An 18,554-nucleotide genomic window follows, 5' to 3' on the forward strand; every position below is an offset into this window, starting at 1 on the left:
CTTTGGACATTATCTAAGGCTGAGGCAAGCATGTAGGTTTACCCGACCTTCAGTAAGCCTGTCTGATGGCTTATTCTCAACAAATAAATAAGGAAAGGATGAGAATGAAAGATAAGTCTTATAGAATTATTGACATATAAATCTGACCCTAAGCAAGGTGACAGTGAAGGTCAAGCTAAGTACCAAACATAATCTCTGAACATTCAGTTTATCAGGATATAATTTGTCAGATATTCACTGATAAAAATCAAATTGATATTTTCTTTTTATCTATAAATGTAAAATACTGACTGTTGTGATGAAAACATCTAAATATAGGTATCTACAAAATATGAAAATCAAGCAATAGATAAAACCAAGAAATAATCACATGGGGACCATGAAGGTCTTAATTCACTCACCTTCGCTTCATAGTTCGAACAGGTAAAAGCACCCAATAAACATTTCTTATAAAATAACTTTAACAAGAGCTCGTAGAACACGAAATGCCCCCCTTTATGCATTCAGTAACTGCACAAGAAACAGAAATCATTTGATCACTATGCGCTGGACATTTGACGTATTGACCTCAAATTAATGATTATGGGTCCTTTACCAGTCATAAGTGACCTCCGTATCAAAAGCAATCTTAGACCAAAGCATTCTCTAGTTATTAGGCCAAAAATGTTCTGTGTTCTGGGTCAATGTGACCTTGACCTTTTACCTACTGACCTTAAAATCAATAGGGGTCATCTGCTGGTTATGATCAACCTCATTATTAAGTTCCGTTATCCTAGGCCCAAGCGTTCTTAAGTTATCCTCCATATACGTTTAATTGTTCAGGGTCATTGTGGCCTTGACTTTGACATACTGACCTCAAAATCAATAGGGGTCATCTGCTGGTCATGACCAACCATCCTATTAAGTTTCGTGATCCTAGGTCCAAGCGTTCTCAAGTTATCGTCCGGAAACCATTTAACTGTTCCGGGTTACTGTGACCTTGACCTGCTTATCTCAAAATCAATAGGGGTCATCTGCTGGTCATGATCAACCTCCTTATCAACTTTCATGATCCTACGCCCAAGCATTCTTGAGTTATCATCCGGACACTGTTTAACTGTTCCGGGTCACTGTGACATTGACCTTTGACCTACTGACCTCAAAATCAATAAGGTTTATCTGCTGGTCATGACCAAGCTCCCTGTTAATACTCATAATCCTAGGCCCAAGCGTTCTTGAGTTATCATCGCAAAACCGTTTAACTGTTCCGGGTCACTTTGACCGTGACCTTTGACCTACTGACCTCAAAATAAATAAGGTTTATCTGCTGGTCATGACCAAGCTCCCTATCAATACTCATAATCCTAGGTCCAAGCGTTCTTGAGTTATCATCCGGAAACCGATTGGTGTACATACAGACCGACATCTGCAATACAATATACCCCTCCCTCTTTTAAGTGGGGCATAAAAATTGGCCTGCAAATGTTTTCATTCAAAACAGCAATACATGTAGACCTGTTTTATTAACATACTAAGATGGCTTTAACAATATAAGTGCAGGGTTGCTATTGGAGTTTGAAATTTTTTGTATTTTCAACATTGCCTAATTTTCTGATGTACTGGAATAATGTGAATAATCTTGGTAAAGAATCATCCCATTTGTGTGAAATGATTAAATAATCTGTCAAGTTGTTTCTTGAAGTTTTAACTATATACATAATGGGAAAACTGACCATGTCCTCTGGTGTCTGTTTTTGAGGAATTTGACTTATTTGAACAGCTGTAGTTTAGGGTAACTGTTCGCCAATAGACGCTGTTTGTCAACTGTCATTTGTGTAAAATTATTCTATAATCAGGCAAGCAGTTTTTTAGTTCCCACTATTTATATACATATAGGGACAAAAGATCATGCCTACTAATGGCCACAGTTTGAATTATGGAACTTTTAACACACTCAGTACAGGGTCTTTTAAGGAACAAGCTTACAAATTATTTCAATATTGGTCCAGCAGTTTATAACAAGAAGTTTTGTTAAGGTTTAGCAGTATATCAAAAACCACAGAAATGTTTAGTGACAAACAACATCTTTACAAACAACCTATCTGTCCAGTACATTTTTACTGTTCTGTGCTGTAGAATTGGATACTCAAATATTCTAAGAGTTGCCCCCCTCCCCTTTAAAAAAAATGCCATTTGTTAATGAGTTCTTAAAGTGCTGAACTGCCCAGAAGCATGGCCCCTTCATACAGTCCCTTTCCGGAATTCAATAAATATATGAGTAAATTGACAATGGTTTTTTAGAATAATATCAATGTTTTATATGCTGTTTAATTTTCATGTAAAACAATTCTTTCTTTCTATGATTTAATGATGTTCAAACTTTTTCTCCAAAACATGGACCCTAAGTTACAACTATATATTTACAGGGAAAAGTAACCAAAGAATTGTTAGATGAATCTGATTATTTGACCAAGCTCTAAGGTAAATTTCTGTGAAATTATTCCAAAATCTGACAACAGAAGATGTCATTTGAATATTTCTAACTGACTCCATAAGCAACCAAGCAGAACCGTTTGGAAAACTTTTGAATAGAACCATACCAGGAGAGATTTACTACAGATGACAGACAGTGATCACAAATGCTAAAAATACTGTAAAGCAAACAAACAGAATATAAACATTCTCAACAATCTATTGTTGTAATGATAGGTTTCCCTAACAATACAAGCATTCACAATTTTCTAAATAACACAGTCAGTCAACAAAATAAAAATACATATTTTTTAATACAATATGGTTCATCTGCGCCTGGGTCTTGCTGCATGATCAGTTGGTATATCCTTCACAGTAACACCTTTGACTTCAAGTTCCTCTGTCACCCTATCCAGATATGTAGGGTCGGGATACCCAAATCTGAAAAATGAAAAGATTACCACTATCACAGAGGGTGACTGAACAACTCAAAATGTTGCTTGAAAGTCTCAAAATTGATGTGACATGCCATCAAAAATGGAATATGGCTTGACAAGAGACCAACCAATGCCACTCATATTATCAACATAGCTCCCTATATACTTTGTACCAGGGGAATGATAATAAAAGGATTTGTATAAATAATATCACATCATCTTGATAATATTATCTATTAGTTACAGTTTGTTTACATGCAAAATACATTTACCTACTTCAGTCTTAATACTAACCCAAATACTCATTATAACTCAGAAAGTGCAATATTTGGACATAATACAAAAATGTGTTCAGAGATATTAAGCAGTACAATGTTGTGACAAAAGATAATTCCTACCGAAAATAGAAAGGAATTCAAAATAGTTAAAAGTAGAAAGGATACTGTATGAAACAATAGCATATCAACTAAAGCAACAAGAGATGCATTTTCTAAATGCAAAATCATGTCACAGGGTGTATGACCAAAGATGTTATTTTTTAGGTTTTAAGTTTAAAAGTGAAGACTATGATTATGGTGGTCAATGCATGTCATCTATATATTTCAGTTTAAAGATCTTGCCTGAAGGTTTTTTTGAGTGTTAATATGAACTAAATGGGGTCATTTATGTGGGCTATCCCATTAAAAATTCTGTTTCATAAGGTTTTAAGTTAATGTGGGCTGTATGTGGAATGGTAAAATCTGGTTATTCAGATTAAGGGCTATAACTCCAGTGAAAATCACTGAACAATAACATTTCACTCCTGGAAAGCAGTAAAGGACAAGTAGCACAGACATCATAAAATATGACAAATCAATGGTCATAACCTGCTGAAAATCATTAAGCTGGAACATGTCAATCATGTGCACAACTACGCTTCACCCTTGAGGTTTGGTGAATTTCGAACCAATGGTACAGGTCTTGCAGTATAAACACTGAAAAGTACAACAAAGCAAGGGTCACAGCTCCGCTGAAAATCAAAGGACCAGAACATGCTGAAAATATGCATAATTAGGCTTCGCAGTGATCACTCCTTTAAAGCTTTTGTGACATACAGACAGACCGACTAATGGACAGTATAAAATCACTATGTCTCCCCCACCACATGTGGGAGACATAATAACACATCAATCAATAGTCAGACTATACAAGTACTCCAACTTGTCTTAATGAGTGTAAATGTAAGGATTTATGGAGAAATGAAGGTACTAGAGACTGTTAACATTACAATGCAACATTTTTCTAATTATAGGACATACAACTCTCAATCTGATTTTAACTCGATAGAGATTTCATTGGAATATATATATTGTATGTAAATATTGTTAGGATTTATAAATAAGTGATTCATTTATTTGGATGGGTTGAAGAATTCAACGCCTCGAGTGAGGCTTGAACCTACATTAATGAGGGGCAAGTGATTTGAAGTCAATGACCTTAACCACTCGGCCACGGAGGCCCCTATTAAGAAGTGATGGTGCTTGAGCATAAACATAGTGAAATATGGAATTTTTGATAAATCAAGAGCACACAACTCTAGACTATCTAATCCCGTCAGACCTATTATATATCTTAATTTCTTTTATAGAGGTTCACTTTCTGCGTAAATATGAATAGGATTGAAGAAGAAATGATAGTGCTAGGGTTTATTATACATATTGCAATATAATTTTGTCTCAAGGGCCAATAACTCCACTAAAAACAGAAGGACCATGATGGTCCTGAATCGCTCACCTCTTCCCACATGACCCAGTTTTGAGTATGACGTCGTTTTTTCTATTATTTGACATAGTGACCTAGTTTTTGAGCTCATGTGACCCAGTTTTGAATTTGACCTAGATATTATCAAGATAAAAATTCTGACCAATTTTCATGAAGATCCATTGAAAACTATGGTCTCTAGAGAGGTCACAAGGTTTTTCTATTATTTGACCTATTGACCTAGTTTTCGAAGGTATGTGACCCTGTTTTGAACTTTACCTAGATATCATCAAGGTGAACATTCTCACTAATTTTCATGAAAATCTCATGAAAAATATGGCCCATAGAGAGGTCACAAGGTTTTTCTATTTTTATACCTACTGGCCTAGTTTTTGACCGCAGTTGACCCAGTTTCAAACTTGACCTAGATATCATCAAGATGAACATTCAGACCAACTTTCATACAGATCCCATGAAAAGTATGGCCTCTAGAGAGGTCACAAGGTTTTTTTATTATTTGACCTACTGACCTAGTTTTTTATGGCACGTGACTCAGTTTCAAACTTGACCTAGATATCATCAAGGTGAACAGTCTGACCAATTTTCATAAAGATCCATTCAAGGGTATGGCCTCTAGAGAGGTCACAAGGTTTTTCTATTTCAAGACCTACTGACCTAGTTTTTGATCGCAGTTGACCCAGTTTCAAACTTGACCTATATATCATCCAGATGAACATTCAGACCAACTTTCATACAGATCCCATGAAAAATATGGCCTTTAGAGAGGTCACAAGGTTTTTCTATTATTTGACCTAGTGACCTAGTTTTTGAAGGCACGTGACCCACTTTCAAACTTGACCTAAATATCATCAAGATGAACATTCAGACCAACTTTCATACAGATCCCATGAAAAATATGGCCTCTAGAGAGGTCACAAAGTTTTTCTATTTTTAGACCTACTGACCTAGTTTTTGACGGCACATGACCCAGTTTCGAACTTGACCTAGACATCATCAAGATAAACATTCAGACCAACTTTCATACAGATCCCATGAAATATATGGCCTCTAGAGAGGTCACAAAGTTTTTCTATTTTTAGACCTACTGACCTAGTTTTTGACGGCACATGACCCAGTTTCGAACTTGACCTAGACATCATCAAGATGAACATTCAGACCAACTTTCATACAGATCCCATGAAATATATGGCCTCTAGCGAGGTCACAAGGTTTTTCTATTTTTAGACCTACTGACCTAGTTTTTGACTGCATGTGACCCAGTTAAGAACTTGACCTAGATATCATCAAGATGAACATTCAGACCAACTTTCATACAGATCCCATGAAAAATATGGCCTTTAAAGAGGTCACAAGGTTTTTCTTTTATTTGACCTACCGACCTAGTTTTTGATGGCACATGACCCAATTTCAAACTTGACCTAGATATCATCAAGGTGAACGTTCTGACCAATTTTCATGAAGATCCCATGAAAAATATGACCTCCAGAGAGGTCACAAGGATTTTCTATTATTTGACCTACTGACCTAGTTTTTGAAGGTACGTGACCCAGTTTCGAATTTGACCTAGATATCATCAAGATGAACATTCTGACCAACTATCATGAAGATCTTGTGAAAAATATGGCCTCTAGAGAGGTCACAAGGTTTTTCTATTTTTAGACCTACTGACCTAGTTTTTGATGGCACGTGACCCAGTTTCAAACTTGACCTAATTATCATCAAGGTGAACATTCTGACCAACTTTCATAAAGATCCCATGAAAAATGTGACCTCTAGAGTGGTCACAAGCAAAAGTTTATGCACGGACGGACGCACGGACGGAGGGACGACGGACGCAGTGCGATCACAAAAGCTCACCTTGTCACTTTGTGACAGGTGAGCTAACAAGAGGTGTATGCCTATCATAATGTCCTGTCCTTTTTTTTGTCAGAATATCACTATGAACATGACCTTTGACCAATCAACATCAAACACAATAGGGGTCCTATTGACCATAGGCAACCATCTTATGAAGTTTGTGGATTGTAGGCTAAAGCAATCTTTGGATACTGCGCAGAAAGTGTTTTCAGTCTAGACATCACTGTGACCTTCTCTTTTGACAGACAGACCCCAAAACTATAGAGATCATCTACTGACCACGGGCAATTGTCCTATAAAATTTGAAACCATTAGGCCAGCAGGTTCTACAGTTACAGAGTGGAAACCATTTTCAGTCTCATGGTCACTGTGACCTTGACCTTTGACCAACAGATACCCCAAAACAATAGAGGTCATCAACAGACCCACAGGCAATCATCCTATGAATGTGACAACAGTTGGCCAATTACTCAGTAGAAAGTGCGAGCTCTAGAATGTTATATAGGTCTTCCTATTAATTGACCAGCAACAAACTCATCCAAAATTTTTTGAGGGTAATATTCTGTCAAAGTTTAATTAGGACTGGGTTTAAAATTGTAACTTTTTTAGAGTGTTAACAAACAAACTGTTGATAGCACATGACAAAGGACATATGGTGATCATAATAGCTCACCTTAGGTACCTTAGAGGCTAAAAATATGTCCCTTCTTCAAAGAGACTTATAGAATGCTTTGGTACAATTACACTTTTCCCCATATTATAATGCATAAATCAATACAACCACAAAGTGATAGTACATCCTTTCAAGTAAAGTTCCATATATGGTTAGCAAAACTCATCTCTTCATAACTTTTTGGAATACATTATTTTACTTTCAGTAATTCTCATATCCTAACAAGGGTGCCAGAATGTCACAATATACGCCCGTCACAGCAAATTTGTTTACACTAGCACCTGTATTTGCAAATGGAATTTTAATTTTCTAGTTGTTTACAATGTTTTTTTTTTTAGAAATTATTGTAATTCTTTTATTTTTCTAAGTCCACAAAAAAATCCTTACCAGGTAGAGAACCTTAAAATACACCCAAAATTTTGAAAGTAACATCAATGTTGTACCACAGAAAAGTGGTCTTGGTTTTTCCCTACGGCCAATTATAAAAAAGTTACAATGTAAGTTATTTATAGTAACAACTAAGGGAAGTTTAATCTTTAAAGAGAACAAAGTGCAAGAATGTCACAAATACGCCCGTCACAGCAAATTTTTTTACTCTAGCACCTGTATTTGCAAATGGAATTTTAATTTTGTGGTAATTTTTGTAATAACTAAGTGTTTTGTTTTTTCTAGTCCACAAAAAAACTCCTTACCAGGTAGAGATACCTTAAAATACACCTAAAATTGGGAAAGTAACATCTATGTTGTACCACAGAAAAGTGGTCTTGGTTTTTCCCTACGCTCAATTATAAAAAAGTTAAAAATATAAAGTTATTTATAGTAACAACAAAGGGGAAGTTAATCTTAAAAAAAAAAAAAAAAAAAAAAAAAAAAAAAAAAAATCAAAAAAAAAAAAATGTTAAGTCCTCACAAAAATCTTTACCAGGTGGGAGACGGTCAAATACACCTCAAATGGATGTAGCATGCATGTTGTACTACAGAAAAGTGGTCTCGATTTTTCCCTACGACTAGTAATGAAAAACTTACAATATAAGCTATTTTTAGTAACAACAAAGGGAAGTAATTCTAAAGAAGGGAACTGCACAGACACTTCGTCTCATGATGATGTATAATTGTGTCAAGTTACATCAAAATCCCTCCCTGCATGAAGAAAAATGCTTCGGACAAAGTCATTCTTGTATCTGACCTTTGGCCTCTAAGTGTGACCTTGACCTTAGACCTAGGGACCTGGTTCTGCGCATGACACTACGTCTGTGGTGGTGAACATTTGTTGCCAAGTTATATCAAAATCCCTCTATGCATGAAGAAGAAATGCTCCGGACAAGGTTTTCATTTTTGTATCCTTTGACCTCTAAGTGTGACCTTGACCTTAGACCAGAGGGCCTGGTTCTTGCGCGACACTCCCCCTCATGGTGGTGAACATTTGTGCCAAGTTATATCAAAATCCCTCTATGCATGAAGAAGAAATGCTCCGGACAAAGTTTTCATTTTGTATCCTTTGACCTCTAAGTGTGACCTTCACCTTAGACCTAGGGACCTGGTTCTTTCGCATGACACTCCTTCTCATGATGATGAACAATTGTGCCAACTTTCATCAAAATCCCCCCTTTTGCATGAAGAAGATATGCTCCGGACAAAGTCATTCTTGAATTTGACCTTTGACCTCTAAGTGTGACCTTGACCTTAGACCTAGGACCTGGTTTTTGCGCATGACACTCCGTCTCATGATGGTGAACAACTGTGGGCCCAAATTTCATCAAAATCCCTTCATGCATGTAGAAGATATGCTCCGGACAAGGTCTGTGGACGCCGCCCGCCCGCCCGCCCGCAAGCCAACCTGCCCACCCGCCCGCCCGCCAGGGGCGTTCCCATAATACGTCCCGTTTTTCAAACGGGCGTATAAAAAAAAAAAACAAAAAACAAAAAATCGAAAAAAAAAAAATTACAAGTCCACACAAAAATCCTTTTCTAGGTAGAGATAGCTCAAAATAAAACCTCAGAATTGGATGTAACATGCATGTTTTACTACACGAAAAGTGGTCTCGATTTTCCCTACGACTTGTAAATGAAAAAGTTACAATATAAGCTATTTATAGTAACAACAAATGGAATAATTCAAAAGAAGGACCAGTGCATGACACTCCGTCTCATGATGGTGTACAATTGGCCAAGTTACATCAAAATCCCTCCAGCATGAAGAAGAAAAGCTCCGCAAAGTCATTCTTGTATCTGACCTTTGACCTTTAAGTGTGACCTTGACCTTAGACCGAGGGACCTGGTTCTTGCGCATGACACTCCGTCTCATGTTGTGAACATTTGTGCCAAGTTGTATCAAAATCCCTCAATGCATGAAGAAGAAATGCTCTGGACAAAGTTTTCATTCTTGTATCCTTGACCTCTAAGTGTGACCTTGACCTTACCCTAGGGACCTGGTTCTTGGCATGACACTCCGTCTCATGATGGTGAAAAATTTTGCCAAGCTATATCAAAGTCCTTTCATGCATGAAGAAGAATGCTCTGGACAAAGTTTCATTCTTGTATCCTTTGACCTCTAAATGTGACCTTGACCTTAGCCCAGGGACCTGGGTTCTTGCGCATGACACTCCCTCTCATTATGGTGAACAACGGGGCCAAGCTACATCAAAATCATTCCATGCATGAAGAAGATATGCTCCGGGCAAGTCATTCTTGAATTTTTCATTCTTTTTATCCTTTGACCTCTAAGTGTGACCTTGACCTTAGACCTAGGGACCTGGTTTTGCGCATGACACTCCGTCTCATGATGATGAACAATTGTGCCAACTTTCATCAAAATCCCTCCATGCATGAAGAAGATATGCTCTGGACAAAGTCATTCTTGAATTTGACCTTTGACCTCTGTGACCTTGACCTTAGACCTAGGGACCTGGTTCTTGCGCATGACACTCCGTCTCATGATGGTGAACAACTGTGCCAAGTTTCATCAAAATCCCTCCATGCATGTAGAAGATATGCTCCGGACAAGGTCTGTGGACGCCGCCCGCCCGCCCGCCCATCCGCCCACCAGGGGCGTTCCCATAATACGTCCCGTTTTTCAAACGGGCGTATAAAAATGAAAAAGGTACTTTTTTACCATATTTCTAATATAAATTACATGAAGTGTAAAACCTCTTTCAATTGATAATTGCAAATGGTCACAAATAATGGTTCATACTGAGAGTGTGGTTTAGGGTCTGTCTTGTGGTGTATATCATTCCATGTTATCACACCATCTGCACCAGTAGTTCTCGACCTTCCAATGGTGAAGACTAACTTCCTTTTAAATGCTACTTTGAGCATATCACAAATCTCTCTTCCTTTCCTATTGTTTGGAAGATATGCTGTTCTTGTAATCCCTTTGTATCTTTGACCAGGACATGGATGATTATCCTAGAAATAAAACATAACATAGCTGGTGGCGAATAACTTATCAAACAATAAACAATTGCTATCTTTAGACAATAAGACATTATTATGTATACTGATTCATCACATGTTTGACGTCGCGGGATTGTGATAAAGCCATTGCATAAAAAAGATAATACACTAGTGTAATAAGCTTTGACATTTATGACTTTTCACAATGAATTTATTAAACAAGTTGAATAAAATTGATAAAATGCTCAACAGAGCCTCCATTTTATTATTTTATTCAACTTGTTTAATAAATTCAATATGAAAAGACACTCGTGTAATATAATGTTATTAATCAAGCAATTTCATATTGGCCTCGTTATTTGTCCAAGGGTTGTCGTATTGGCCCGAGGCCGTAGGCCCAGGGCCAATATGACTGCCCAAGGACAAATAATTATTATTCAACTTTCGACTGTTGGCGGTAACAGTATAAGAACCTTACGGCAGCTATGCGCATTCAGGTGAAAAATCTTGAAAAGTTGTTTAGACTTATTTTGGAAATCAGAATCATTTTAGCAGGTAAAACAGAATGAGTTGTATGAAGAACAATTATTGTTGATGTGATATAATCGAGAGTAACAAGTAGTTACCTTACTTTTTGAATTCCTATAGTGAGTTATCTTATCATTTGAACTGTGATAAACCTGCTTTAAAAATTTCCTTTTATGCTGCAGACGAGACACAAAATTGTACACATATGATGATGGGATTGTGTTATATACAACCAACCAAGCAAACATTATACAATCCCATGCTTCATTTAATTCTTATCTGAAATTGTTTGCAGTTCACAACTGACACTCTTTTTCGCCAATTTATTCATCCACTTTCCAGCCTTTGAATCGCTATTTACCATTGCACATAGAGTCCGCACTATCAAAATGTCTGTTAAAGATAAGTCTTATCCTTTTAATTAATCTGTGTTTCCGTATTTTCGTATTTTCTGACAGGAAACACTTGCATTTTACACAATACCGAATAAGCGAAAATATTGTTGTAATCTATGAAGACATACTTACCGCTTAGTTAAACTTGGTTATTACATGAACATGTTAGATGATTTTTTTTTTGTCAAAATGTGAAAAAAATTGTAATCTATAACTCTGATGTAAAACAAAATGGCGTCTTTTAAAAATCTAACTTAAGTGACTTCTCCGTATTGGCCCTCTCTTTTGAACCAATCAAAATGCTTGAATTCCGTATTGGCCCTGCTTTTCCCGTATAAGCCCTGTTTTTCTCATATTGACTCAGTTAAGTTTTGTATTAGCTCTGTCTGTTTCATATGATGTTTGCAACTGATCTAATACTGTGTGTAATATTGTAAAGTTGAATAATAATTAAGGTAATTGAACAAAAAACTCTGTCTGAAAGGCACATAATTTTTATTATCCCTCAGAAATTGAACATTAGACACGGAATATTTAACAAGAGGGTCATTGACCATAAAGCACACTCACCTGTGTAAAAGGCTTCAAGTTATTGGTACAAGTACAGAGTAAGGTTTTAGTGAATATCAAGGCTCTAGCTATTATGGATTCAGAGAAAAAATATCTTTTGCATTAGCCTATATTATATACATGTACATGTCACACATGTCTGACAAGAACGTTTTTCAAGTTCCTAGTACATGTATGTACATATATGGAAACAAGAGTGCAAGAATGTCACAATATATGCCCGTCACAGCAAATTTCTTTACTCTAGCACCTGTATTTGCAAATGGAATTTTAATTTTGTGGTTGTTTAGTAATAACTAAGTGTTTTGTTTTTCTAAGTCCACAAAAAAACTCCTTACCAGGTAGAGATACCTTAAAATACACCTAAAATACACCTAAAAAGTAACATCTATGTTGTACCACAGAAAAGTGGTCTTGGTTTTTCCCTACGGTCAATTATAAAAAAGTTACAATATAAGTTATTTATAGTAACAACTAAGGGCAGTTAATCTTAAAAAAAAAAAAAAAAAAAAAAAAAAAAAAAAAAAAAATCAAAAAAAAAAATTGTAAGTCCACACAAAAATCTTTACCAGGTAGAGACTGGTCAAAATACACCTCAAAATTGGATGTAGCATGCATGTTGTACTACAGAAAAGTGGTCTCGATTTTTCCCTACGACTAGTAATGAAAAACTTACAATATAAGCTATTTATAGTAACAACAAAGGGAAGTAATTCTAAAGAAGGGAACTGCGCATGACACTTCGTCTCATGATGGTGTATAATTGTGTCAAGTTACATCAAAATCCCTCCATGCATGAAGAAGAAATGCTTCGGACAAAGTCATTCTTGTATCTGACCTTTGGCCTCTAAGTGTGACCTTGACCTTAGACCTAGGGACCTGGTTCTTGCGCATGACACTACGTCTTGTGGTGGTGAACATTTGTGCCAAGTTATATCAAAATCCCTCTATGCATGAAGAAGAAATGCTCCGGACAAGGTTTTCATTCTTGTATCCTTTGACCTCTAAGTGTGACCTTGACCTTAGACCTAGAGACCTGGTTCTTGCGCATGACACTCCGCCTCATGGTGGTGAACATTTGTGCCAAGTTATATCAAAATCCCTCTATGCATGAAGAAGAAATGCTCCGGACAAAGTTTTCATTCTTGTATCCTTTGACCTCTAAGTGTGACCTTGACCTTAGACCTAGGGATCTGGTTCTTGCGCATGACACTCCTTCTCATGATGATGAACAATTGTGCCAACTTTCATCAAAATCCCTCTATGCATGAAGAAGATATGCTCCGGACAGTCATTCTTGAATTTGACCTTTGACCTCCAAGTGTGACCTTGACCTTAGACCTAGGGAGCTGGTTCTTGCGCATGACACTCCGTCTCATGATGGTGAACAACTGTGCCAAGTTTCATCAAAATCCCTTCATGCATGTAGAAGATATGCTCCGGACAAGGTCTGTGGACGCCGCCCGCCCACCCGCCAGGGGCGTTCCCATAATACGTCCCGTTTTTCAAACGGGCGTATAAAAATGAGCTTCCACTGGTGGCCATGATTTATGACAAATTAAAATATTTAGAACAATCTTGGTAGAAGGTCACACAAGGCCCATTTGTGTGAAATTATTCTCAAATTAGGCCAGCAATTTCATACAAGGCTAAAAGTTTCTGACAAGATTTTTGAAGATTCTACTTTTGGTTGCCAATTTTGGCAACCACAGTTCTAAATGGATTTTAATTCTTTGGATAATTTCTGTAAAGTTTTGTAAATCTGCCCAGTGGTTTTAAGATTTTTGAAATTTACACTATAGTTATATAGAGAAATTAAGCACCGCCCCCTGGTGGCCATACCAAACAGAACAGCTTTGGCAATTTTGGCAGAGGGTCACCTAGAGATCATTTCTACAAAATATGTTTGAAACCTGGTTAAAAGTTTCTGACAAGAAGATTTTTAAAGATTTTTTTTCAGCATGGATTTCAACTCTCTGGGTAATTTTGAAAGGGGGCCACCCAAGGATCATTTCTGTGAAGTTTGGTGTAACTCTGCTCAGTGATTTTGAAAAAAGATATTTTTTTAGAAATTGTAAACACAGGACACAAAACGGACATTGAGCAGTCACAAAAAGCTCATGAGCCTTTGGCTCAGTTGAGCTTAAAATTGTAAAAAAGTCTTACTTCTTGTGTTCCATCAGGAAATTTGTAAGTTATCTCTATCCTTCCACTACTTTCAAATCCTGCGCAGGAAGCCCTATCATTGATAACTACATCCATCCGCCCATATGGCTGATCCCCTGAAAAATAAATTAAGGAATGCAACATCACAATTAACAGCAGGCGAAAGACTTTCATTCCTCTTTATCATATCGTTTTCATACATGTAAATCATTCCAAGAACTTAAACTTCTGCTTATGCACCATAATATTAGCGAATTTTCAATCTCCAATTTACCTTGATGTTGCAGTGACAATAAATTTATACAGTTTTTTTAAGCCAAATAAGTATTTCAACAAAGTTCATTGGATTTTTGTTACAAAAAAACAAAGAGTCTTTTAAAATCAACAAAAGGCACAGCTTGGCCCAAGGTGCTCACTTGGGGAGAACTTTGACCTTTTGACTCAAACTTGCAAGATATTTTGCAAGTTTGTATCAAAGCATACCATAAACAAAGTCTCTATATGGCTGCAAAAGCCAAAATAGCAAATTTTGGCCCTTTAAGGGGCCATAACTCTGGAACCCACGATGGGATCTGGCCAGTTTTTGAAAGGAACTGTGATATTATGCCAATACAAGTTGTGTGCATGTTTCATTAAAGTTGAGTGCAAAATGTGGTCTCTACCGTGTTCACAAGCCAAAACAAGAGGACCATGATGGTCCTGAATCGCTCACCTATCTCCAAATGACCCAGTGTTCAACTGAGTATGACATCGTTATTTCTATTATTTGACATAGTGACCTAGTTTTTGAGCACTGTGACCTAGATATCATCAAGATAAAAAATTCTGACCAATTTTCATGAAGATCCATTGAAAAATATGGCCTCTAGAGAGGTCACAAGCTTTTTCTATTATTTGACCTATTGACCTAGTTTTTGAAGGCACATGACCCACTTTTAAACTTGACCTAGATATTATCAAGGTGAACATTCTCACCAATTTTCATGAAGATCTCGTGAAAAATATGGCCTCTAGAAAGGTCACAAGGTTTTTCTATTTTTCGACCTACTGACCTAGTTTTTGACCGCACATGACCCAGTTACTAACCTGACCTAGATATCATCAAGCTGAACATTCTCACCAATTTTCATGAAGATCCATTGAGAAATATGGCCTCTAGAGAGGTCACAAGGTTTTTTCTATTTTTAGACCTACTGACCTAGTTTTTGACCCCACGTGACCCAGTTTCGAATCTCACTTAGATATCATCAAGATGAACATTCTTACCAATATTCATGAAGATCTCATGAAAAATATGGCCTCTAGAGAGGTCACAAGGTTTTTCTATTTTTAGATCTACTGACCTAGTTTTTAACCCCACGTGACCCAGTTTCGAACTTGACCTAGATATCTTCAAGGTAAACATTCTGACCATTTTTCATCAAGATCCATTGAAAAATATCGCCTCTAGAGAGGTCACAAGGTTTTCCTATTTTTAGACCTACTGACCTAGTTTTTGACCGCACATGACCCAGTTTCGAACTTTATCTAGATATCATCAAGGTGAACAATCTGACCAATTTTCATGAAGATCCATTGAGAAATATGGCCACTAGAGAGGTCACAAGGTTTTTCTATTTTTAGATCTACTGACCTAGTTTTTGACCCCACATGACCCAGTTTCGAACTTGACCTAAATATCATCAAGGTGAACATTCTGACCAATATTCATGAAGATCTGATGAAAAATATGGCCTCTAGAGAGGTCACAAGGTTTTTCTATTTTTAGATCTACTGACCTAGTTTTTAATCCCACGTGACCCAGTTTCAAACTTGACCTAGATATCATCAAGATGAACATTCTGACCAATTTTCATGAAGATGCATTGAGATATATCGCCTCTAGAGAGGTCACAAGGTTTTTCTATTTTTAGACCTAATGACCTAGTTTTTGCCTACGTGACCCTGTTTCGAACTTGACCTAGATATCATCAAGATAAACATTTGACCAATATTCATGAAGATCTCATGAAAAATATGGCCTCTAGAGAGGTCAAAAGGTTTCTATTTTTAGACCTACTGACCTAGTTTTTGACCCCACGTGACCCAGTTTCGAACTTGACCTAGATATCATCAAGGTGAACATTCTGACCAATTTTCATGAAGATCTTGTGAAATATATGGCCGCTAGAGAGGTCACAAGGTTTTTCTATTTTTAGATCTACTGACCTAGTTTTTGATGGCACGTGATCCAGTTTCGAACTTGACCTAGATATCATCAAGATGAACATTCTGACCAACTTTCATAAAGATCCCATGAAAAAATGTGACCTCTAGAGTGGTCACAAGCAAAAGTTTACGGACGCACGGACGGACGACGGACACCGCGCGATCACAAAAGCTCACCTTGTCACTTTGTGACAGGTGAGCTAAAAAAGCAAATTTTGGCATTTAAGGGGCCATAACTCTGGAACCCATGAAGGGATCCAGCAGTTTTAAAAAGGAACCAAGACAATCATTTATGCCAATACAAGTGTGCAAGTTTGATTAAAGTTGATTGAAAATGTGGTCTCTTTGTGTTCAAAATCCCAAATTAGCAAATTTGGCCGTTAAAGGACCCATAACTCTGGAACCCATGATGGGATCTGGCCAGTTTTCAAAAGGAACCAAGATATTATGCCAATACAAGTTGTGTGCAAGTTTAATTAAAATTGATTTCAAAATGTGGTCTCTATTGTGTTCACAAGAAATTGTAAACGGACGACAGACAAAAGGACGGACGGACGACGGACAAAATGTGACCACAAATGCTCATCCTGTCACGTATCACCCTGTCACTACATGACAGGTGAGCTAAAACCAGAAATGAGCATACATAGTCAGTTTTTACAATATCTAAAGCTTTTTCTATTTTGGCTGTGAGGGCTTTAAAATAATGTAATCTTTATAGCAAACCAGATAGTGTCTAGTCCATAAAGTTCATGAGAAGGTTATTTAAAAAACCTTTAAGTTCTGGCAACCTCTACCTGCAGTCAAGCAGAAACTTCTGGAAGGCCCATGAACTCATCTAATAATACATCCAGCGAAATCTTTTAAGCATTTCATGATAAGCTGTTTAAAGATTTTCTGTTTTTAGTTCTAATAGGTGAAAATGGAGAGAGGAAAGGGCCCAGCAAGGATGCTTTGGAACAAGTCCATGAAGATCCATCAAAATGTCATTTAAAAAGTTTTTCTGTGTTAAGCTCTGTAACCCTAAACAAGGTCAGACATAACAATTTAAACAAGAACTGTCCATAAGACAGCCAAGCTCAACTACTCGAAATATTGCCCCAGATGCAGGAAAATATTTACTTAAAATGTTAAATATCAAGAGTTTTCAGTTCAAAAGGGGACTTTAATATGACCAAAGTGCATTTCAGAGTTATGAGACTGGCTGATATCAGCTAGTTTTATAACCAGAAGGCACATGTGATATTTCAATTCAATATCTGCATTAGTTTTGTAACTTGCATGTAAAACTTTTACCAGATTTATCTAAGTCCTAAAAAGAGTGCCAGAATGTCACAATATACGCCCGTCACAGCAAATTTCTTTACTCTAGCACTTGTATTTGGCAAATGGAATTTTAATTTTGTGGTTGTTTAGTAATCATTGAAAGGTCTTTTGTTTTTCTAAGTCCACAAAAAAAACTCTTACCAGGTAGAGATACATTAAAATACACCAAAAATTTGGGAAAAGTAACATCTAGTTGTTACCACAGAATAGTGGTCTTGGTTTTTCCCTACAGTCAATTATAAAAAAGTTACAATATAAGTTATTTATAGAAATTTAACTAAGTGAAGTTATCTTTAAAAAAAAAAAAAAAAAAAAAAAAAAATCCAAAACCCAAAATGTAAGTCCACACAAAAATTTTTACCAGGTAGAAAACTGGTCAAAATACACCCAAAATTGGATGTAGCATGCATGTTGTACTACAGAAAAGTGGTCTTGATTTTTTTTCCTACGACTAATAATGAAAAAGTTACAATATAAGCTATTTATAGCAACAACAAAGGGAAGTAATTCTAAAGAAGAGAACTGGTATGAAACTTCATCTCATGATGGTGTATAATTGGGGTCAAGTTACATCAAAATCCCTCCATGCATGAAGAAGAAAGCTTCGGAAAAAGTCATTCTTGTATCTGCCCTTTTGGGCCCTCTAAGTGTGACCTTGACCTTAGACCTAGGGACCTGGTTCTTGTGCATGACACTCAGTCTCGTGGTGGTGAACATTTGTGCCAAGTTATATCAAAATCCCTCTCTGCATGAAGAAAAAATGCTCCGGACAAAGTTTTCATTCTT

The 18,554-nt window shown here is 36.8% G+C and overlaps 1 protein-coding gene across 1 annotated transcript in view; it reads right to left on the reverse strand.

The window, feature by feature from the left end:
• Window positions 1-2,142: 2,142 nt before the first annotated feature.
• The window catches only part of LOC123546393 (uncharacterized), a 46,992-nt gene continuing 30,580 nt past the window's right edge, over window positions 2,143-18,554 (reverse strand). Inside the window, exons 4-6 of the mRNA XM_053532616.1 lie at window positions 14,235-14,350; window positions 10,373-10,587; window positions 2,143-2,892 (exon numbers count right to left, since the gene is read on the reverse strand). Coding sequence (XP_053388591.1) covers window positions 2,778-2,892; window positions 10,373-10,587; window positions 14,235-14,350 — 446 coding nt within the window. The 3' untranslated portion in view covers window positions 2,143-2,777. The remainder of the gene's footprint in view (window positions 2,893-10,372; window positions 10,588-14,234; window positions 14,351-18,554) is intronic.

Source organism: Mercenaria mercenaria, unplaced genomic scaffold, assembly GCF_021730395.1.
Source record: "Mercenaria mercenaria strain notata unplaced genomic scaffold, MADL_Memer_1 contig_157, whole genome shotgun sequence".
Lineage (NCBI taxonomy): Eukaryota > Metazoa > Mollusca > Bivalvia > Venerida > Veneridae > Mercenaria > Mercenaria mercenaria.